Source organism: Bufo bufo, chromosome 7, assembly GCF_905171765.1.
Source record: "Bufo bufo chromosome 7, aBufBuf1.1, whole genome shotgun sequence".
Taxonomy (NCBI): Eukaryota; Metazoa; Chordata; class Amphibia; order Anura; family Bufonidae; genus Bufo; species Bufo bufo.
In genome coordinates, this window is record NC_053395.1 from 183714577 (window position 1) to 183736543 (window position 21967).

The window sequence follows — 21967 nt, forward strand, 5'->3', positions numbered from 1 at the left end:
AATTAGGCAGACAACTAATTTATTTAACGCACGTCTACAAGGCCTCATGCACGCCAGCCGTGTGCACCCCGCATCACGGAGGCAGATCCATTCACTTGAATGGGTCCGCACTTCCGGAGATGCGGAACAGAGTCACGGAACGCCGGAAGCACTACGGAGTGCTTCCGTGGTGTTTCTTTCCGTTATTCTGTCATATTTTTTTGGCGGTGCGGACTGACCACGGACCCATTCAATTTGAAGAATGGGTCCGTCCGGCTGCACGGATGTTGCCTGTTTATTGGGGATCACAATTGCGGTCCCCAATGCACGGAACGGCCGTGTGCATGAGGCCTAACACTGACATATTCCGCAGCGCTTTACGGACATTAGTATCACACTGTCCCCAGTGGAGCTCACAATCTAAGGTCCCTATCAGGACGTCTTTGGAGTGTGGGAGGAAACCGGAGAACCCAGAGGAAACCCACCCAAACACGGGGAGAACATACAAACTCCAGGTGATGTTGTCCCTGGCCGGATTCAAACCTAAGACCCCAGCGCTGCAAGGCCCCAGTGTTAACCCCTGAGCCTCCGTGCTGCAGAACTCATTCAGACAAGCTAGTTGCTCCTTATACAACAGGCAACAAAAATAGCTGGAAGCAGCAAATCCCCTTCTATAATGAGGGCGGGAGCTTCTTCAGGGTCCGGTACAGTAGACAGTATATCAGGAAAAAATAAATGGAGTGTCCTCCCCTGGTGTCCTGGGACAGGTAAAGACCAGTACACAACACTTAGTACCGTACTGTACTGTAGAGAGAAGTGCGCCATTCCCTTCTATGGGAGTTCTGAGAACAGCCAAGCAAGTGTGAATGCTGGGAGTCGTAGTTTCACGACAGCTAGAGTGCCGAAGGTTGCTGATCCCTGTACGAGACAGTCAGGGCCTCAGTGATACAGGTGTCTTACCAGTTCATCTTCCAGTCGATCAGACATGAATGTGATATTGTATGTTAAATATGGTTTCACGTTACAATGTCCCAGTAGAGGCCATTGTACGGTGAAAATATTGTATTTTGTGGCCATTGTAACTTGAGCGGCCGCTGTATGATAATGCAAGGTCTGACCGGGATCTGTCCTGTTTATTGCTGTCTTTAGATTTTTTGGTATGATTTCAAGGGAAGAAACCGACCAATTACTGAGCGTTGCAGAAGGCAGTTACCTAATTCGTGAAAGTCAGCGACAACCTGGAACATATACCTTAGCTTTGAGGTAAGAAATGCGATTTCTGTTACTATTGATGTTTTATGTCATGTTTGTTGCATGTTGTCTGGATTTCTTTCTTTATTTAGAGGGGTTGATTGCTCCGATTTGGGGATCTCTATTCATTTTGGGTTGTGATGATGAGGGTTGTAATCTCTATTTGGGTGTCAAATGCCGGAGGGTGTATCCAATATCAAGGGATATTGACGACAAATTTAGTGCTGCATCTCATTTACGTTTCCAATTTCAGTATCTCTACTTAAAAGTTGGCAGCAATTCATATATCGCACACTGGCTTGTATCTGTCTGTGCTCGGCTGTAGCGGATGCCTCCTTCCCTTATCACATGGACATTTCCCACTACACAAGAACATCTCCTCCTTTATTTCCGCCACACTTGGCCCAGTTCTCGCCCGACCTCACACTGTCCCATCAGGCTGCAGCGACAAGCTGTCTATGGGCCCCATTAATGAGTAACGAGTATGCAAATTCAGCAAGGACCTTCTGTCGCTGTATTTGTAAGCTAGTAGCAGCGCCGTTCATTACGTGAAAACGTCTACGGGACGATAGGATCTAGCAGTTGTTAAAGAAGCGCAGTGGCACGGGAATCGCAGACGAGCTGGATCAGAAGTGATGGCGTGATTCTTCAGTCGCATGGATAGATAGGAAAACATAAGCCACACTCACGTCTTTCCTGTTCATCACATGTAAAGCATCTCCAAGGCTTGCTCTGCAAAGACAGTGGAATGTAACAAGTAATGCATCTATTATTCTGCCCACGCTGCTAGAATATGAGCTCCTCACTGTAGAAGGTTCTGAAACACATCAAATGTTAATGGTTCTGGAAGTATTGCCATGGGTAATGTGTCATCTGCATTGACAGCTCATTGACTGAAGGGCTGCTTATAATGCAATTATAGCCAGCAAGTACGTGCTGCATTTATATGAGCCCGTTCACACAGGCATATGCTGCCGCAGAACAGCGATTGCTCACTTCAGATGCCACTGACCCACTCGCGGCTTAGCTATATTGAATGGTGACTGTCCCTTCTTGGCACTGTCCTTACTTTTAACCGATTGGGCGCAAACTGCGTTGCAGCCTCCGATTAAAAGCAGTGGGGGGCAGACCCCACATGCCCACCTACCGGAATTGTGTGTGTTCCAAAATTCCGGGGACAAAATCAGCCATGTGAACGGCCCCTAAGAGGAACTGAGTACTGTGCCTAATGCCCCGATCAGAGTGCACGATAATCGGGCAAATTATTGGGAACAAGCCTTCATAGGAACTCTCATTCCCGATAATTTGCCTCATATAATTGAGCAGTTGATCAACCGATGAACGAGCATATGCTTGTTCATCGGTGGTTGACCATCTTTTATCAGGATTAAAGATTCCTAATTCTATAATGACTAGAGCAGAATAATTGAGGAACAACTGTGACAGCAATCATACCTTCCACATTGAGTTTGCTTCGGGCCTGTGTAATCAGGCCACTGCAAAGGAGCACCGATGAATGCGCTATCATCCATTAGTGCTCGCACTGTCCGAACATCGGGCAGTGTAATGCCACCTTAATGTTTCAGATCTGTACAGGCAAATAGTCGTGATTTGCTGGATCGTGTAAGGCCTAGGATACAGAGCAAGTAATGCGTGTTCTGTACATAGAAGTGGGCAGATGGGAAGGAGCTTTTGCATTTTGTTTGTAGTTCAGTCAAGATTCCCAGCTTAAATCAAAATCTCGCCATCAAAAATGTCCTTAAAACTTACCTGAGTTTTCAAAAAACATTTTCATAATGGCTATGCTGCTTTGTGCAATCATAACTGTGAAGGAACAGTTATGTTTGGGCTTCCCTAAAGTCTCTTTCAGCCATATTATTCCCTGTTTCAGCTGCACAGCTAGATGCATTTCACTCAGAAGCAGGGGGTGTATCCCCTCTATGGAAGTCTGCCAGTAATGTGTGCACTTCCCACTATATTTATTTTCTTCTAGAAAACTGAAAAAGTTGATATGGAGCAAAAGCAGGACTCTCCTGTGATGTTTAGAAGCAGGGTTTTTTTTTATTTATTTTTTTATCAAGCTCAGCTAGCTCTGATTTGCCCCCATATCCCGTGAGTTTCTTTTACAAGGGATAAACCTTGCCTGACAATAGGCTGCGGTGCTGTCGCATTCACTTCTACAGGGAGAGCGCTTGGTGGTGGCCAGACCGGAGTCCTCAAGCCACCATTTTGCAGGGCCCTGTTCCCTATAAGACAATGGGAGCATATCCTAGTGATATGCCCCCATTGTCTGAGATGAGACAACCCCTTTAAGTTATTGCTTTACTCAGCAAGAGCAACATTACCAAGCTTCATGCCCTGTTTATTAGGATGGACCCTGCTGACGGGTGCTCTTTAAGGATTTCAGCTAGATGCTTTGCAGTTAACAGCACGGGCTATAATCAACCTTTTTATAATGTACTGAAGACGCTGTACTGATTTTCAAGCTGGAAACGTAACGTTTTCCCCTTCTTTGACCCAAGCACTAAAATTAAATTATGATCTTCCTCAGAGCAAGTGGAGCTATAAATGAAAAACTGTCCACAGTCTCACTATATAAAAGTAATGGTTATGAAATGGACAGTAAGCTGGAGAGTTGAAGAGTTCAGAAAATTCATTTCATAACTGGTTGTAGCACAATATGTCACCAATGCCAAGTATAATAAAAAGTAGCAGTGGGCATTATCAGTACACCCAATTTTAGACATTTGGCAGTAGGTAGTATCCTATTAAAGGGGTTGTCTCATCATAGACAATGGGGGCATATCGCTAGGATATGCACCCATTGTCCTATAGGTGCTGGTCCCACTGCTGGGACCCGCACCTGTATCGGGAACGGAGCCCCGCAAGGTTGTGGCTGGAGGACTCCGGTCCGGCCACCACCAAGCCGGCTCCTCATAGAAGTGAATGGGAGGGAGCGCACCTCGCATGACCGGTCACTGCTCCCATTCACTTCTATAGGAAATAGCCAAGCCAGTGCTCGGCCATTTTCGGCAGCCCCATAGGATTGAATGGAGGGCAGGGCTCAATTCTCGATATAGGTGCGGGTCTCACAATGGGGGCATATCCTAGCGATATTCCCCCATTGTCTTAGATGAGACAACCCCCTTTAAGGGCTCATGCACACCATCATATTTAGCATCCTTGTCCGAGCCACATTTTTATGCGGATCAGACGTATAGACTCATTTATTTCTATGGCTCTGCAAAAAAAAAAAAAAAAATGGACAGTACATGGATGTCAACAAAAAGAAATCAGCCGGCACTCACTCAGTGCACGCCGCACGGGATAGGAAGCAATCTCCACTTGAAATCCAAAAGAAATCCCAGCAGTCGTGTCCTGTATAGTCGTAATGTTTTATTGCATCAAATCAATATGTCCTACAACCAGGACGCGTTTCGGCAAACATGCCTATGTCATCCATGAGCTGTCCGCATCCGTTTGTCCATATTGTGGACAAGAATAGTAATTTCTACTAATGGGAGTGAGAAAAATGTGGGAGGCATTTGCATTTGGCAGATCTGTAAACCGCAATAAGGATACAGTCATGTGCATGGGACCTAAGACAGCCCGCTATAATGTGTAACATATTAAATGTCATTTAACAGTTTCATATAGAAAGTTATCACATTGTCATTTAATTTAAAGGTACGGTTCAAGAAAAAAAAAATCCCATTAACTGCAGAACAAACTTATCACCCCACTGGTGCCCATCTTTTTAACTGCAGATCCATCGATTCCCATGCGCCACTTCTGCCATCCAAGATGGCTGCGCCGTTTCTCAGACTACCTGGTGTGTACTGTGCATTGGTAGTTCAAGACGCTCGCTGCTTATCCAGCCTGGTCTTGGATTGGCTGGAACTGCTCACATGAGGCCAGGGGTGGATGGGGAACCTAAGGTGGCCCTGGAAAAAAATACCTAAAAGTGGCCCCACATTGTAGGAGGGTCTAAATAGACAGGAGGCGGAGAAACAAAAGTAGGGCGGTCAGCAATACGATAGAGCAAGATACCACATACCACAGTGCCGCACAATATATTGCCCCAAAAGCTGTCCTTCTGAGTTGGCCATCGTGGTGCTTAGGAGGAGAGATGCGGGACATTGTTGAATTCAGGAGGACATGTTGCTGGCCGAGTTAATTAACACTGACAGCTTATTATGTACCCAGCCAGCGGCAGAGATGGGGGCTTGGGCGGCCCTGTGGGCATCGGCCCATCGGGAAATTTCCCTCTAAGGTCTATGGCCAATCCGCCCCTGCATGAGGCCAGCAGGGGTGTCTTGGACTACCAAATTCACAGTATTCCGCACCCTCTCCACTTTGATTGACAGGCAGTGTAAACGTCATAATATTTGGCCCTGTCAATCAAAGTGCAGAGAGAGCAGAGCCTCTAGGAGTAATGACAACGCCCCCGTTGCTCCTAGAGGCTCATTTACATATATTAAAACATCATTTTTCTCAGCAATCCGGACACATATGAACATGGGACCAACACAGATGCCTTCAGCTGCCAAGTGCTCATGTAACAGGTCAGCCAGTGTGATAGGTACAGATCTGCTAACAGATGCCCTTTAATGAAGGTTTCATATGGTCACCTAGAAATTTTCAAGATTTCTGTTTGAGTCTTCAAAGTTCTGTTGGTAGGAGGATGAAAAAAACTATTTGTGTTCGCAAAAAGTAGGTGTTGTGTTCCAGATCATTTTGTTCTTTTCTTCCTTCAGTGGTTACCACAGTCTCATGTTACCATGGTTTCTATTCCCTATTATTTGTAGTTTACTGAGAAATTGGGAGTGAAATTTTTACATTTTCTTCTTTGGATTTTTCATTAAAATATTTAGATTTGCTTACAAACTAAGTAAAGAAAATTCACAGGAACACCTCTAACATATATGTTCTATCCTCCAGTCATCCAGAATGAACAATCAACAATCAATACAATAAATGAAATTAACGAACACCCTTCACTGCCTAACTCTAGAGGAACACCGTCTTATCCTTATGCACTTGGCATGCATTTGCACCAAGCAGAAGTTACACGGGTTGCCTACTTTGGACAATCCTTACTAGAAGGTGTCCTTGATGATATGATTATCGTAAAGGGATTGACAGGCCCAGGCGGGATGATGATTACACTGCCTGGCCCTGTCAGTCAAAGTGCAAAGACAACGCCCCCGTTGCACCTAGAGACTCATTTACATATATTAAAGGGTTTCTACCACCACATTTTGACCTAATTAGCTGTCAGACACTAGCGATCTGCTAGTGTCTGCTGTACCTAACCATGCTATTGTAATTCCTTTCTCTGCAGCGGTTACCCTAAAAAACGTAGTTTTATTGATATGCAAATGAGCCTCTAGGTGCTATGGGGGCGTCTTTTCAGCACCTAGAGGCTCTGTCCACTCGCCATTTCTGCCGCCCAGCGCGCTCCAGCCCGCCCCTCTCCTCTAGATTGACAGCCTACTCGCGCCGGCGCCATGTGCTTCTGTATTCGGCGCAGGCGCAGGGACTGTCTCCCTGCGCCGGCATCTTGCCTGCGCCGATTACGGCGCAGGGAGCAGTCCAACAGTCACTGCGCCGAATACAGAAGCACACGGCGCCGGCGCGAGTAGGCTGTCAATCTAGAGGAGAGGGGCGGGCTGGAGCGCGCTGGGCGGCAGAAATGGCGAGTGGACGGAGCCTCTAGGTGCTGAAAAGACGCCCCCATAGCACCTAGAGGCTCATTTGGATACCAATAAAACTACGTTTTTTAGGGTAACTGCTGCAGAGAAAGGAATTACAATAGCATGGTTAGGTACAGCAGACACTAGCAGATCGCTAGTGTCTGACAGCTAATTAGGCCCTAATGTGGTGGTAGAAACCCTTTAAATCGGGCACATATCTACATGGGACTAACACAGATGCCTTCAGCTGTCAGGCGCACATGTAACAGGTCAGCCAGTTTCATAGGTACAAATTTGCTGACAGATGCCCTTTAACAAAATTGGTTCTACCATCACTACCTGCCTTGTAAGCATAATATGTTATTGGGTGACCAGCAGCTGTTTTGTGCCTGACGTCTGGAGGTATTATTATGGACTGGCTGGTTTCTGTGACTCCAGTATAAAATCCTAAGATCCTGTACCCTTGTGACTTTGCTTCTGCTTCCAGACCTAATTACATTGTGTTTTCTATAAAATTCATGTATGCAAGCCATTGTTTTCCAGTTTATGGATTTGAATATTCTAGATTAGATTTAGTGCTGTGTTCTGTAATGTAGATGTCATTTTCTTTAAAGAACCTGTCCTGGTTGATTGGACACAACATTTTTGATTCAGCTTCATTCGTGCTTTATTGTTTTATTAATGCGCTTCCTGTATTTATTCGGAAAGTAAATCCTGTATGCAGGCGGCATACAGCTGTGTTTTATATACAAATATATATGTTTACCATGTTGCCTCAGTCTGCACTTTTGCAGATTCCATGTGCAATGCTACATCTGTTCTCTCCTTTTACAAGCTATAAAACTAAAATGTCTTTATTAAAGGGGTTGTCTCACTTCAGCATATGGCATTTATCATTGTAGAGAAAGTTAATACAATACACTTACTAATGTATTGTTATTCTCCATATTGCCTCCTCTGCTGGCTGGATTAATTTTTTCCTTCACATTATGCACTGCTTCCAGGGGTTACGGCCACCGTTGCAACACTGATACAAGGTGGCCACGACACGAGCTGCTGCTCCTCATGCGTGCCTTTGTGTGCTGCCACGGTCCCGGCCACCAGAGAGGCCAGCGCAGTTTCCTGTAGTGTGCAAGCATGACCACTGCTGCTGGATTGTAGAGTGGTCGTAACCCCTGGAATACGAGTAGTGTACAATGTGATGGAAAAATTAATCCAAGCCAGTAAATGAGGCAATATGGACAATCACAATACATTAGTAATTGCCTTGTATTAAAAGAGTTGTCACATGAAAAATATTCTACACTTTTCAAACCAGCACCTGGATCTGAATACTGTTGTAATTGCATGTATCTGTATAGCACTACCTGCAGTTGTTTTTCTTTGTCCTGTTCGCTGAGATGGCCGCACATGCTCAGTTTCATCCATCAACTGCCTCCTGAGCTGTGATAGGGAGAGAACTGCAGCAGAATGGACACGCCCCCTGAGCTGCAGCAGAAAGGACACTTGATATAAATCTAATAGAGCAATGGATGGGGAGAACTCTGGTTCCATGTGAGGTACAGGGCTGGTTCTAGCTATGTTAGAAAGAGGTTGTCGTGTAAGATATGATGCTTGATTTTCATTTTTTACATTAGTTATGGGATAACCCCTTTTAACTTTCTCTACATGATAAATGCCATTAGCTGAAGTGAGACAACCCCTTTAAAGGGGTTCTCCGGGAATTCAGAAAATACTTAAATATTACTTTATTATAAATATATTCTCAAATACCTTTCATTATTTATAATGGCTCGTAGTGTCTGGGGAGCAATCATCAGGGTAAACAAAATGGCCTCTGTCCCATTAGTTCACACAAAACCTGTCCTAATCACACTGGAGGACAAGTTACTTTACAACACTGAGGTAAAGAGCTGCCTCCTCCTCCTCCTCTCTACTTGTCTGGGATTATGATCCTGAATACAGATGATAAGAACTTTAGCTGAATCTCTGGAGAATTTAGTTCATGAGGAGACATGAAGTACAGAGAGGATGGACAGGACAGACTGTGGTAATGGAGACTGTAAACAAGCGCTGCTGCTCATTAGCCACACCTCACCCACCTCTCATGTCTCCTCATCTTCTCCATTCACATAGAGATTCACCTGTATTCAGGATCATGATTACTGACAAGCAGAGCAGAGAGGAGGATGAGGCAGCACTATGGCTCATTGTGGTGAAGTAACTTGTCCTCCTGTGTGATTAGGACAGGTTTTGTGTATACGAATAGGACGGCGGCCATTTTATTTCTCTTAATGATTGCCTTCTAGACAAAACGAGCCATTCTAAGTAATGAAGGTATTTCTGAATATACACTGCTCAAAAAAATAAAGGGAACACTTGCACAACACAATGTAACTCCAAGTCAATCACACTTCTGTGAAATCAAACTGTCCACTTAGGAAGCAACACTGAGTGACAATCAATTTCACATGCTGTTGTGCAAATGGTATAGACAACAGGTGGAAATTATAGGCAATTAGAAAGACACCCCCAATAAAGGAGTGGTTCTGCAGGTGGTCACCACAGACCACTTCTCAGTTCCTATGCTTCCTGGCTGATGTTTTGGTCACTTTTGAATGCTGGGGGTGCTTTCACTCTAGTGGTAGCATGAGACGGAGTCTACAACCCACACAAGTGGCTCAGGTAGTGCAGCTTATCCAGGATGGCACATCAATGCGAGCTGTGGCAAGAAGGTTTGCTGTGTCTGTCAGCATAGTGTCCAGAGCATGGAGGCGCTACCAGGAGACAGGCCAGTACATCAGGAGACGTGGAGGAGGCCGTAAGAGGGCAACAACCCAGCAGCAGGACCGCTACCTCCGCCTTTGTGCAAGGAGGAACAGGAGGAGCACTGCCAGAGCCCTGCAAAATGACCTCCAGCAGGCCACAAATGTGCATATGTCTGCTCAAACGGGCAGAAACAGACTCCATGAGGGTGATATGAGGGCCTGACGTCCACAGGTTGGGGTTGTGCTTACAGCCCAACACTGTGCAGGACGTTTGGCATTTGCCAGAGAACACCAAGATTGGCAAATTCGCCACTGGTGCCCTGTGCTCTTCACAGATGAAAGCAGGTTCACACTGAGCACATGTGACAGACGTGACAGAGTCTTGAGACGCCGTGGAGAACGTTCTGCTGCCTGCAACATCCTCCAGCATGACCGGTTTTGCATTGGGTCAGTAATGGTGTGGGGTGGCATTTCTTTGGAGGGCCGCACAGCCCTCCATGTGCTCGCCAGAGGTGGCCTGACTGCCATTAGGTACCGAGATGAGATCCTCAGACCCCTTGTGAGACCATATGCTGGTGCGGTTGGCCCTTGGTTCCTCCTAATGCAAGACAATGCTAGACCTCATGTGGCTGGAGTGTGTCAGCAGTTCCTGCAAGACGAAGGCATTGATGCTATGGACTGGCCCGCCCGTTCCCCAGACCCGAATCCAATTGAGCACATCTGGGACATCATGTCTCGCTCTATCCACCAATGTCACGTTGCACCACAGACTGTCCAGGAGTTGGCAGATGCTTTAGTCCAGGTCTGGGAGGAGATCCCTCAGGAGACCATCCGCCACCTCATCAGGAGCATGCACAGGCGTTGTAGGGAGGTCAAACAGGCACGTGGAGGCCACACACACTACTGAGCTTTGTTTTGACTTGTTTTAAGGACATTACATCAAAGTTGGATCAGCCTGTAGTGTGTTTTTCCACTTTAATTTTGAGTGTGAATCCAGACCTCCATGGGTTGAAAAATTTGATTTTCATTTTTTAATTTTTGTGTGATTTTGTTGTCAGCACATTCAACTATGTAAAGAACAAAGTATTTCAGAAGAATATTTAATTAATTCAGATCTAGGATGTGTTATTTTTGTGTTCCCTTTATTTTTTTGAGCAGTGTATTATAAAATAATATTTATGTATTTTCATTTTTTTAAGTCCAGCAGTTCTCCCCAGAGGTGTCAGGGAGCATGGTGGACCACTGCATTTTTACCAAATTTGTGAAGAGCTGTATATAAATATTTGCCTAAAACGTTAATTTATGGTAAATGTTCTTTACTTGTCTAGTAGTACTTAACCTATGGCCGCCCTAGTGGCTTTTCAGGGGGTGAATGTACAGCAAGGGGCACATTTTCTCAGATTTATTATAAATGATAATCAGGGATATATATCTGTTGTATAGTAGCTCTTTGAGCTGTTTGCTCCATTTGAAGACTCGTGGCCTTTTAGAAAAATGAATTTTTAGGATGTCGAAGCCACCGTGTCACACCACTTATGTCTTTCAGCAAGGACATGAAAGGTTTCTGAAAAACAGCGTGATTTTTAGCAGGCTCACCACAGAGCTCCTTTTGTCAAACACGAAAGAGTTAGCGCTTGGCCTCCCTCCAAAAATAAAGAATACTTACCCTTGTGCTGTTCTGTCCCATTTTGCTGAGATTTTGGCAGCAGATGCTTTTCAGTGTAATTGTTGGCACGGGAGCCAAGCTGAACCCTGAATAGGCTTTTCCTAGTAAATGACCGGACCGCCGAGCTCTCGGTCTGCAACAGTTCACTGTATTGATTGACTGCAATAGTACTGTTTTTTAGTTTTTTTTAGTAAGAACATGCAGCATCTTCAGCTCGGACTGTTAAAAAGACGCCACAGTTCTCTCCGATGGACTGACATATGGTTTTTTTCCCCCCCCACATTTACTGAACTGACTTGTTCAACCGACTCCACAGTCTTCTCTCGTTACCAGGCTTGCTCCAGATCCCATAGTAGAGTGTTACATTCTTAGAAGGAAAAAGATCTTCTGAGTTGAAAAATGGTAAAAAGTCACGTCTCAAAATAAAATCTTACATTGCTTTCTTTATCGAGGCAGATTTGGAAACCAGACCAGAAACTTCAGGCTCTACTATGACGGGAAACATTTTGTGGGAGAGAAGAGGTTTGAATCCATCCATGACCTTGTGACCGATGGCTTGATCACTCTGTACATTGAGACGAAAGCAGCCGAGTACATCGCCAAGATGACAATAAATCCAATTTACGAACATATAGGCTACACGACGTTAAACAGAGAGCCGACACATAAGAAACAAATGCCGGCTGTGAAAGAAGAGACGGGCGAGAGGGAGTCTTCAGGGGAAGACTCTCTAGTAGAGAAGAGGGTAAGTTTTGTATTAACTTTTTTGGAAAAAGGTGGAGTGGAGTAATTGATTATGTGAAATCTTATCCAGGGGTATTTACCGTAGTCCGCATGTACTTAGATTTTTGTTTAGTTTTAAGAAGGTTATCAACTCGCCTGCTTCCTGACAGGGTGTTATTTTCCGCCTAATGAATTCTAAAGTGCCGAGATTCCCCGCCATTGACATTTATGATCTAATGTCTCTTCTATTTTTGGGGGCATTGTGATCTGACAGTGCACTTATCGCTCGCAAAATCATCTCATCATGTCCAAGGTTGAAAAAAAAACAACTGAGAAGGTTCTTGTAAGCAAGGCTCATGTCTAGACATGGCTTCCCCCTTCTTCCCTGTCTGTGCTATGTACTGGACACCATATATTACACAAGACCGGTGGTATATTATGTAAGGGCTCGGGCACCACTTACAGTATTTATACTGTATTAGTATTTTTTAAAACGCATTTTTGAAAAGGCTTCATGCTTCTCGTGAATAAGGGTGCTGAAAAATAAAGCCAGGAAACCCCATGTAATCTCATAATCTAAAAAATCTAATAATCCAGCACTTGCTTGTAGAATAGAATTGCAGTATAATGAGGAATGGAACACATGGCACACAGATCGAGCCAACCACTTAGGAAGATTAAAAAAGTTATGGTTGCATATTTGTTGTTGGGATTTCTTCCTGAAGTTTCTTCACCCTAAGGCCTAGTTCACATGAACGTATGGCTTTTTCAGTGTTTTGCGGTCCGTTTTTCACGGATCCGTTGTTCCATTTTTTGTTTCCGTTGTGTTTCCGTTTTTGTTCCGTTTTTCCGTATGGCGTATACAGTAATTACATAGAAAAAATTGGTCTGGGCATAACATTTTCAATAGATGTGTTCCGTTTTTTTGCGGACCTATTGACTTTAATGGCGCCACGGAACGTGATTTGAGGCCAAATATAGGACATGTTCTATCTTTCAACGGAACGGAAATACGGAAACGGGATGCATACGGAACACATTCCAGTTTTTTTGCGGAACCATTGAAATGAATAGTTCCGTATACGGAACACAAAAAAACGGCCCGTACACTCGCAAAAAAAACGTTCGTGTGAACTAGGCCTAAGGCTCATGCACACGAATGTGTCGTGTTTTGCCGGTCCACAAATTGCGTATCCGGAAAACACAGATGCCGGCCACGTGTGTTCCGCAATTTGCGGAAAGGGCGGCCCATTATATAAATGCCTATTATTGTCCGCAAAACAGACAAGAATAGGGCATGATCTATAATTTTTGTGGGGCAATAAATGCGGACAGCACACGGAGTGATGTCCGCATCTTTTGCGGCCCCATTGACGTGAATGGGTCCGCATCCGAGCTGCAAAAAAGGCAGCTCAGATGCGGAACCAAACCATGTTCGTGTGAATGCGCCCTAAGGCTGTGAAGGCTAACCTCCGGCACTCCAGCTGTCATACAACTACAACTCCCAAGATGTACACTTGCTTGGCTGTTCTCAGAACGCCATAGAAATCATTGGAGCATGCTGGGAGTCGTAGTTTCACCACAGCAGGAGTGGCGGAGGTTAGCCATCACTGCTCTAAAGGTATGACCCCCACAGTGCCAAAATGACGCAGTTGTGATGCGGCCGTGCAGTCATATGACCCCGCAGCGGGCTCCAATTACCTGATTAGGACTGTGCCGTATTGCCATGTGGTCGTACCTCACAAGCAGTATACTTTTATGTAGGTGTCCCATAAACCATGGTATATGATAATTCTGCATCAATCAGGTCCCATTAATACCAGAGTAAAAAAAAATAACCTTATATGTATGGTATTGTTACTTTTCTACTTATGCCCCATATTTGTTAAAATATCTGTGTTTTAATTGGAATGGTAACACCTATAGCTTGTGATAGACCGACCCTCTGAATTCTAGTTGGGATCGTGGCTCATAGGAAGTACCTCCAATATTGAGGTGTATGTTTTATCCTTGCCTACTGTGCCAGTTATGAGCGCCTGCTGTAGAGGTTTCATTTTCAATTCCTGATGTGCCGTGCAACGCTTATAACATATACGGTAGTAGCGAGACGGAGGAGATTTACACAGGTTTCATCCACTGTGGAGACTGTCTGCAAATCTGCACTAGAAACCCACCATATAAATTGACATTCCAAGTGCAGTTCAAAGGTTGAGCAAATCTGCAGTATTTTCTCACCGAAATCTGCAACAAAATTAGCTTTTGGTGCGGATTTTGCCGCTGACAGAGATTTCCTAGTGTTGTGTTTGGCAGCTCCGTAGAGAATGAATGGAACAGATGCTTGATATGCAGCTCCATTCAGAAGGGCCGACTGGACCACCACCGATCATATGCTTATCCCCCAGCCTGTGGCTAAGTGATACCTTAAAGGGGTGGTCCAGTCTCATGATACTGATGACCTATGCTCAGGATAGCTCATCAATATCAGATCAGTGGAGGTCCAGCTCCCGGCAATCCTACTGATCATCTGTTTGAAGAGGCCATGGCTCACTGCATCCTCCTAGTGGTAGTGCAGTGTAATTACAACCCCCACTGATCTAATATTGATGGCCTATCCAGAGGATAGGTCATCAGTATCGTGAGACAGGACAACTCCTTTAATGTTGAGCCTCAACCCCTTTAAATACAGACAAATGTCCATTTTTGCGTTTGAAGTCGGATTCCGGAGTTCAACCCATCTATATTCTGCTTAGCTCCAGTCACGTAGCACATGAAAGGTACGGAAGATTCGCCAAACATTTTGGGGAAAAGTTGACATCTCTGGATTTTGCAGCATCTACTGTCTGGATATTTTTAGCAGCTTAGTGAAAAGTTTACCAGTCTATAAATTATTCTGTTCATTAAGGATATAAAACGAGAAATCTTTTCACATGACTAGTTCTCGACTGTCAGAACCTGGCAGCTTAGAAAATGTAAAATTGTAAACTTTTAATTTTTGATATTGATCAAAACAACTTATGACGTAATTGGGTTGTTAGGCTTCGGAGGTACGTGTTCTGTATCTTAAATGAAATGTCGAATTGTATATCCACAGTCCATTCACATGGACCAGTTATTGGGGCAGTGCAACTTGTCCTTATGTTCTACTAGAACTAGGTCAAATAGGCAGAGACTGTCTTAAAACAACCATTTTAACTTCTTCTGCCCCATGGCATGCTTTTACGCCACGAGAGGCTGCCTGTTTAACCGCTTAGCAACCATGGTTAATAGTGACCTCAGTATTTAAGGAGTTGAACAAAAGGAACTGGATCCCCGCCAATCTGTTATTGATAACCTAACCAGTACCCCCAACCAGTTAGCTGTTGTGGGCAGACACCCGCGCTAGAACCTATACCTTATATTTTCTGGCGCCAGTGTAGTGCAACTCATCTCCTGTTCACTTGAATGGGAGTTGAGCGGCAGTACCCCAATATGGCCTCGACCTTCTGCCGCCAGCGGGTCCCGAAAACAGCTGATTGGTGGTGATGCGGGATGTCGGGCCCCCACTGATCTGATATTGAACACCTATCGAGAGGATATGTCATCATTTTCTGAGTACCCGAAGACCCCGTAGATGATGGTTAACCAACTGGGAAGCTAGACGACCACACCACCTACTGGTGGTTGGAACGAATGGGCCACTAATTAAGTTATTGCAGTTTTTGTGAACCAGGAGTTTGTAAAAATAAAATACTCTTGAGTAGCCCCATCTTTTGAAAGACTGATGAAATATAAACAAGGTCTCGATCTTCGGTTACGTTACTGTATCTTCAGCAGATAACGCAGGGACCGCTCGCTTGCAGTCACATATTGTATATAGCATTCCAAGCCCTATTTACTAACATTATCCCATTAAGACATTCCAAGAACTGGTTATGTAAGCCAGATGAAAAGCTCTCCCTTGTCTTCTGTGTCTGCTAAAGTACATTTCTGCTTTTATGCCTGAATGTATTAAGGGCAGAAGCCTTAAATTGGCTCTTTGTTTATAAGAAAGTGATAACGCATGGCAGTCCGTACACTTCAGACTTTTTCCTGTCCAGACACCCCTTATGCAAGACTCTGTAACCATGGGAGAAGAATTAGGGAACGGTATCAGCTGAGACCCTCTTGAAGTAGACCTCATTCTCTATGACTTTTCACATTTTATTATTTGTAGTATGGAAATTCCATGAACAGAAAATACAGTTCATAATACAGACAGCATTCACTTCTAAGTACCACTGTCATGAGACATTTAACTGTCAGGTAGGTACATGTATCTACTAGATGCCTATGGGTAGCCAGAATAGCAAGCGCACAACTCTAGAGTGTCAGCGGCTTTCTTCCAGAAGTGTCACCTGCGTGACAGCTGGCTGGTTTGTTGCATGTGCGCTTGGCAGCTGAAGACATCTGAGTTGGTCCCATGTTCATATGTGCCCGCATTGCTGAGAAAAATGATGTTTTATTATATGCAAATTATCCTCTAGGAGCAACGGGGGCGTTACCATTACACCTAGAGGCTCTGCTCTTTCTGCAACTGCCACTCCCTCTCCGCTGTGATTGACAGGTCCAGGTGTGATGATGATTACACTGCCTTGCACTGTCAATCAAAGTGGAGAGGATGTGGCAGTTTCAGAGCCTCTAGGTGTAACGGTGACGCCCCTGTTGCACCTAGAGGCTCATTTGCATATATTTTTCTCAGCAATGTGGGCACATTGGAACTTGGGACCAACACAGATGCCTTCAGCGGCCAAGAGCACATGTAACAGATCAGCCAGTGTCATAGGTACAAAACTGCTGACAGATGCACTTGTAGGTGTGTTGGAGTAATCTCGATTGGATACCTTTTGGTGCAGCTGCCAGGTTAATGAGCCATATCACTCAATTTTCAGGTCAATATTCTTTATTTATTCTCTACTTGTTGCATAGAAGATGACATTGCGTTTCCGGTCTGGAGCCTTCATCAGTTAAGGCCCCCATACACATTAGTGTATTGTTGTCGGCGGGTTTGGCCGACAGTTTAATATGTATGGGGGGCTCCTGATTTTTACCAGACAGATGATGTTGGGGAAGAGAAGGATCGGGTGGAATGGATATTTTTCCTGATCCTTTTGTTCTCCCGGGAGATAAGCCACCACCATGTACATGAAGGAGATCAGAGGGAGTCAGGAGATCACCCGAGAGCTATTGAATTTATATGGCCGCCTGTAAGTACTTACCTGACAAAGGATCTGTATCTGGCAACATCACCTTCTAAAATGCTACTATTTGTGTGTACACAACATAATAAGGTGAGTGCATCAGCACTAGACGTCATAAAAATGATTGTGATGGTCTTTCTTTGAGGCGCTCTAGTGTTTTTTGTCTTTTTTTTATGTGTTTGTTGCTTTTTAGAAGACTGAGTAGTGGTTTAAAGGGGATTTCCATTTTGCATCAGCATACTTTAAAATAATCATTTATAAAGTTAGCTTAATTACTCCTATCTCCAGTTCTGAGCTGTGGTCACATGACCATGTCCGTACAGATCGATCTTTTTGCCTAGGTGTGTCAGAACAGCAACAGGGGCACTGATGGGGGAGTGTCTTTGTAACCAGCTGGGTGGGAGGAGCTATCACCTAGGTGGGCGTGGTCAGGGCAGTACTGGAGATGTGGCAGAGAAAGGAGAAGTGCATCAAGGGTTTGGCTAGATACAGTAAGGGAGTGCTGCATACATGATGGAAACAGACAACAGTGGTGTCCGTTCAGGTGTTGCTATTGGAAACTATTCAAGGACTGGGTGTTCCCTATGGGTAACGCCATATTTCTGTGTGGGGTTAAAGGTGAACAGTTGGTAGTCCTTTAGGCCCTTGTCAAAGTCAAATCCAGTAATGACCCAGTGGCTCTACCTTCTGGTTCATTACTATAGACCAGGGATCAGCAATCTTCGGCACTCCAGCTGTTGTGAAACTACAATTCCCAGCATGCGCCATTCATTTCTATGTGAGTTCTTAGTAGAGCAGAGCAAGTATGCATGCTGAGAGTTGTAGTTTCTCAACAGCTGGAATGCCGGAGGTTGCCCACCCCTGCTATAGACTATATACAGATAAGTAGTGTTGAGCGAATCAAACTCCACTAACTGGAATTTGATCCGAATTTCAGGGAAAATTAGATTCGCCGCAAAGCAGAATTTCCTCGTGCTTTGTGGTAGCGAATCGATATTCCCTGAATGTCAGTAAAAAAAAAAAATCATACTTAAGGGTCCATTCACACGTCCGTATGTGTTTTGCGAATCCGCTAAACACGGACACCGGCAATGTGCGTTCCGCATTTTGCAGACCGCACATCGCCGGCACTCTCATAGAAAATGCCTTTTCTTATCCGCAATTGCGGCCAAGAATAGGACATGTTCTATTTTTTTGCTGATCCGGAAGTGGGGATTCGCAAATGCAGATGCAGACAGCACTTTCCGGCCCCAATCAAAATGAATGGGTCCGCACCTGTTCCACAAAATTGCGGAACGGATGCGGACCCATTTTGAGGACGTGTGAATGGACCCTTGCCCTCATCCGTTTGAGCAGGAAGAGCCGGCCGTCACCATCTTAATTGAAGATCTTGCACAAAATCACGTATGATGTCACCACGCCCTGCGCAAGATTTTGTCCTAGCTCTTTGCGATCAAATGGAGGAAGGAAAGTATGAACGTGGCATCTGAAGGGTACAGTGACGGGGAGCGACACAATTGCAACCACTGCTTACAAAGAAATGCGCTTTTCGTGACAAAGTGAATTGTTTTTGTAAAATTTGGCGAAGCAGCTACCGTAAATCAAATTTTTGAATCCTTTGCTCATCACTACAGATGATGTAATGATATATCTGGAGGCAGTATAAGATTATTTAGAAACCCCTCACTGGACGCGTATGAAGAAGCGGTTGTGTTTCGGCCTTCAGCGCCTTGCAATCGGTGTGAATCAGCGCCTTGCAATCGGTGTGAAAAAATAAAAAATTCCCCTGTGCTTTCTACATGTTCAATATATAATGACTGGAAATGATGTCTGTAAAGCGCTGGACTGTATCTGCGCTAATATAAATAACTGGGGCCATGGCAGTCTAAACAGGATACAAGCACGCTGAATCAGAAGTTAGCAAGTAAAGTTCTGACTTCTATGGAAAAACTAGATCCAAGTGGAAGTGCACATGAAGACAAGTCTGGGGCGACTGACCCCAGGAAGCGGAGTCATTGATTGCAGTGGAATTATTGTAAATGGGTCGAACGAGAATCCACATCTAACAAAGCTCTGTCAATAATAATATCCCTGCTTTACAAATTTACTGTAAAATACTGCGACCCCACTGCCAATAAACACAAAAAGTAAAAAAAAATGCTCCTGCAGTTGTCAAAATTAGCTACTAAAATCTACACTATATAGCACAGGCTTTCCCTTAAGCCACCCCCTACCCCCAAGTCATGACTTTGAGTCTACGGGTGCATATGGTTTCGGCCATATGCTGCAGAATTTCTTCTGCAAAATTTGCGTTGCAATGTGTGAAATCCGCCATGGCAAACCGCAGCAACACAGGTCCGTTTTTTCCACTGCTGCCTTCTTACGTAGCCGGTGAATAGCGCTGTGGATTTTCTGCATGCGGTCCACGGTGTGAACTCTCCAGCCCATCCTCTACGTGTGGACGTACCCTATAGGCCGCGGCCGAAGAAGGAGCATGCAGATTATTTCTAATTGACGGGCCATACCTGAATCAAACCATTAAAGCTAGAGTAATGTTATGGATTAGAAATTGCATTACTGGGTAATTTTTGCTTTTTGCTGTGGTTAGACCTGTATTGATAAAAAAAAAAAAAAAAAAACAATGACATTATGATAATTCATCCAGATCCAAATGAGGTTATTCACATGTTCAATTTCTAGCACAATATTGGATGCACGCGCTGATTTCTCCACCATGCAGCAGACACTGGCGGTAAATATCCTAGTTAGGCCTAGTTCACACGAACATATGGCTTTTATAGTTTTTTGCGGTCCGTTTTTCACGGATCCGTTGTTCCGTTTTTCCGTTTGGCATATACAGTATACAGTAATTACATAGAAAAAATTGGGCTGGGCATAACATTTTCAATAGATGGTTCAGCAAAAACGGAACAGATACAGAAGACCTACGGATGCATTTCCGTATGTGTTCCGTTTTTTTTTGCGGACCCATTGACTTTAATGGAGCCACGGAACGTGATTTGCGGCCAAATATAGGACATGTTCTATCTTTCAACGGAACGGAAATACGGAAACGGAATGCATACGGAACACATTCCGTTTTTTTTGCGGAACCATTGAAATGAATGGTTCCGTATACGGAACACAAAAAAACGGCCCGTACACCCGCAAAAAAAACTTTTGTGTGAACTAGGCCTTATTCAATGGCGGTTACCTGAATTGGCCTAGTCTGCCTGTTGATTGCTGCCATTAGAGATCCCAGCGATCAGTGATGAATATCGCTTCCACCAGCCCTTGAGATATCCAGAAATGTTCCCTTTATACACATGCATTTTCGGCAGTTTGAGCAATTGTGTTTATGGAAAGATCCTTCAGTGGTGATAACTTCTTTCTAAAGTCTGTGACTACTTTTATTCCCCTAAAATGCTTGTCATTGCTTAAAGGGGTTGTCTCATCTAAGACAACGGGGGAATATCACTAGGATATGCCCTCATTGTGGGACTCGCACCTATATATCGAGAATAGAGCCCTGAAAGTGATGGAGGGCGCACTGCGCATGCGCAGCTGGCCACCATTCATTCCTATGGGGCTGCTGAAAATGGCCGAGCACTGGCGCAGCTATTTCCGTTGGGCCTATAGAAGTGAATGGGAGCGATGATCGGTCATGCGAGGTGCGAGTCCATTCACTTCTATGGGGAGCCGGCTTGCTGGTGGCCGGACTGGACTCCAGCCACCACTTTGCGGGGCTCCCTTCTTAAAATAGGTGCGGGTCCCAGCGGTGGACCTAGCGATATTCCCCCATTGTCTTAGATGAGACAACTCCTTTAAGTGACCACATTGGATAATGTCCTCATATTGAGTCATAAACTTTCCGATCGCTCCAAACAAACCTTAAATCAAATATTAACAACCTATATGTGAATATTCTTTGTAAATTTTGTAAAAAAAAATCAGTGGATGATTTCCTGGATATAAATTTTGAAGTCTCTCCATACATACTAGTTCCTCTCCTTTTAATTTCCTCACTTTCTAGACTTTTACCACAGCAGAGAGTCTCACTTAAAGGGGTTGTCATTTTTTTTTCTTTTGACCTATAATCATTAAGGGCTCATGCACACGACCATATGCCCTCCAAGACATACGGTCCGTGAGCGGGCCTTATGTCCCGGAGCGGCATACATATGCTCCGGGACATAGGGCCCGCTCATGGACCCTATGTCTCGGAGGGCATATGGTCGTGTGCATTAGCCCTAAGAAGTATAATTTTATTTTTTTATTTTCTGAATTATTTTGATTTCCAACACAGGTAAGGCTACTTTCACACTCGCGTTTTGGCTTTCCGTTTGTGAGATCCATTCATGGCTCTCAAAAGCGGTCCAAAACGGATCAGTTTTGCCCTAATGCATTCTGAATGGAAAAGGATCCGCCCAGAATGCATCAGTTTGCCTCCGATCAGTCACCATTCCGCTCTGAAGGCGGACACCAAAACGCTGCTTGCAGCGTATTGCTGTCCGCCTAACAAAACTGAGCCAAACGGATCCGTCCTGGCACACAATGTAAGTCAATGGGGACGGATCCGTTTTCTCTGGCACAATAGAAAACGGATCGGTCCCCCATTGGCTTTCAATGGAGTTCAAGACGGATCCGTCATGACTATAGAAGACATAT

The 21967-nt window shown here is 44.6% G+C and overlaps 1 protein-coding gene across 1 annotated transcript in view; it reads left to right on the forward strand.

Annotated features, from left to right (window-relative positions):
- CHN1 (chimerin 1) overlaps window positions 1–21967 on the forward strand; it is a 104289-nt gene that overhangs the window by 39955 nt on the left and 42367 nt on the right. Inside the window, exons 6-7 of the mRNA XM_040439630.1 lie at window positions 1129–1242; window positions 11817–12105. Coding sequence (XP_040295564.1) covers window positions 1129–1242; window positions 11817–12105 — 403 coding nt within the window. The remainder of the gene's footprint in view (window positions 1–1128; window positions 1243–11816; window positions 12106–21967) is intronic.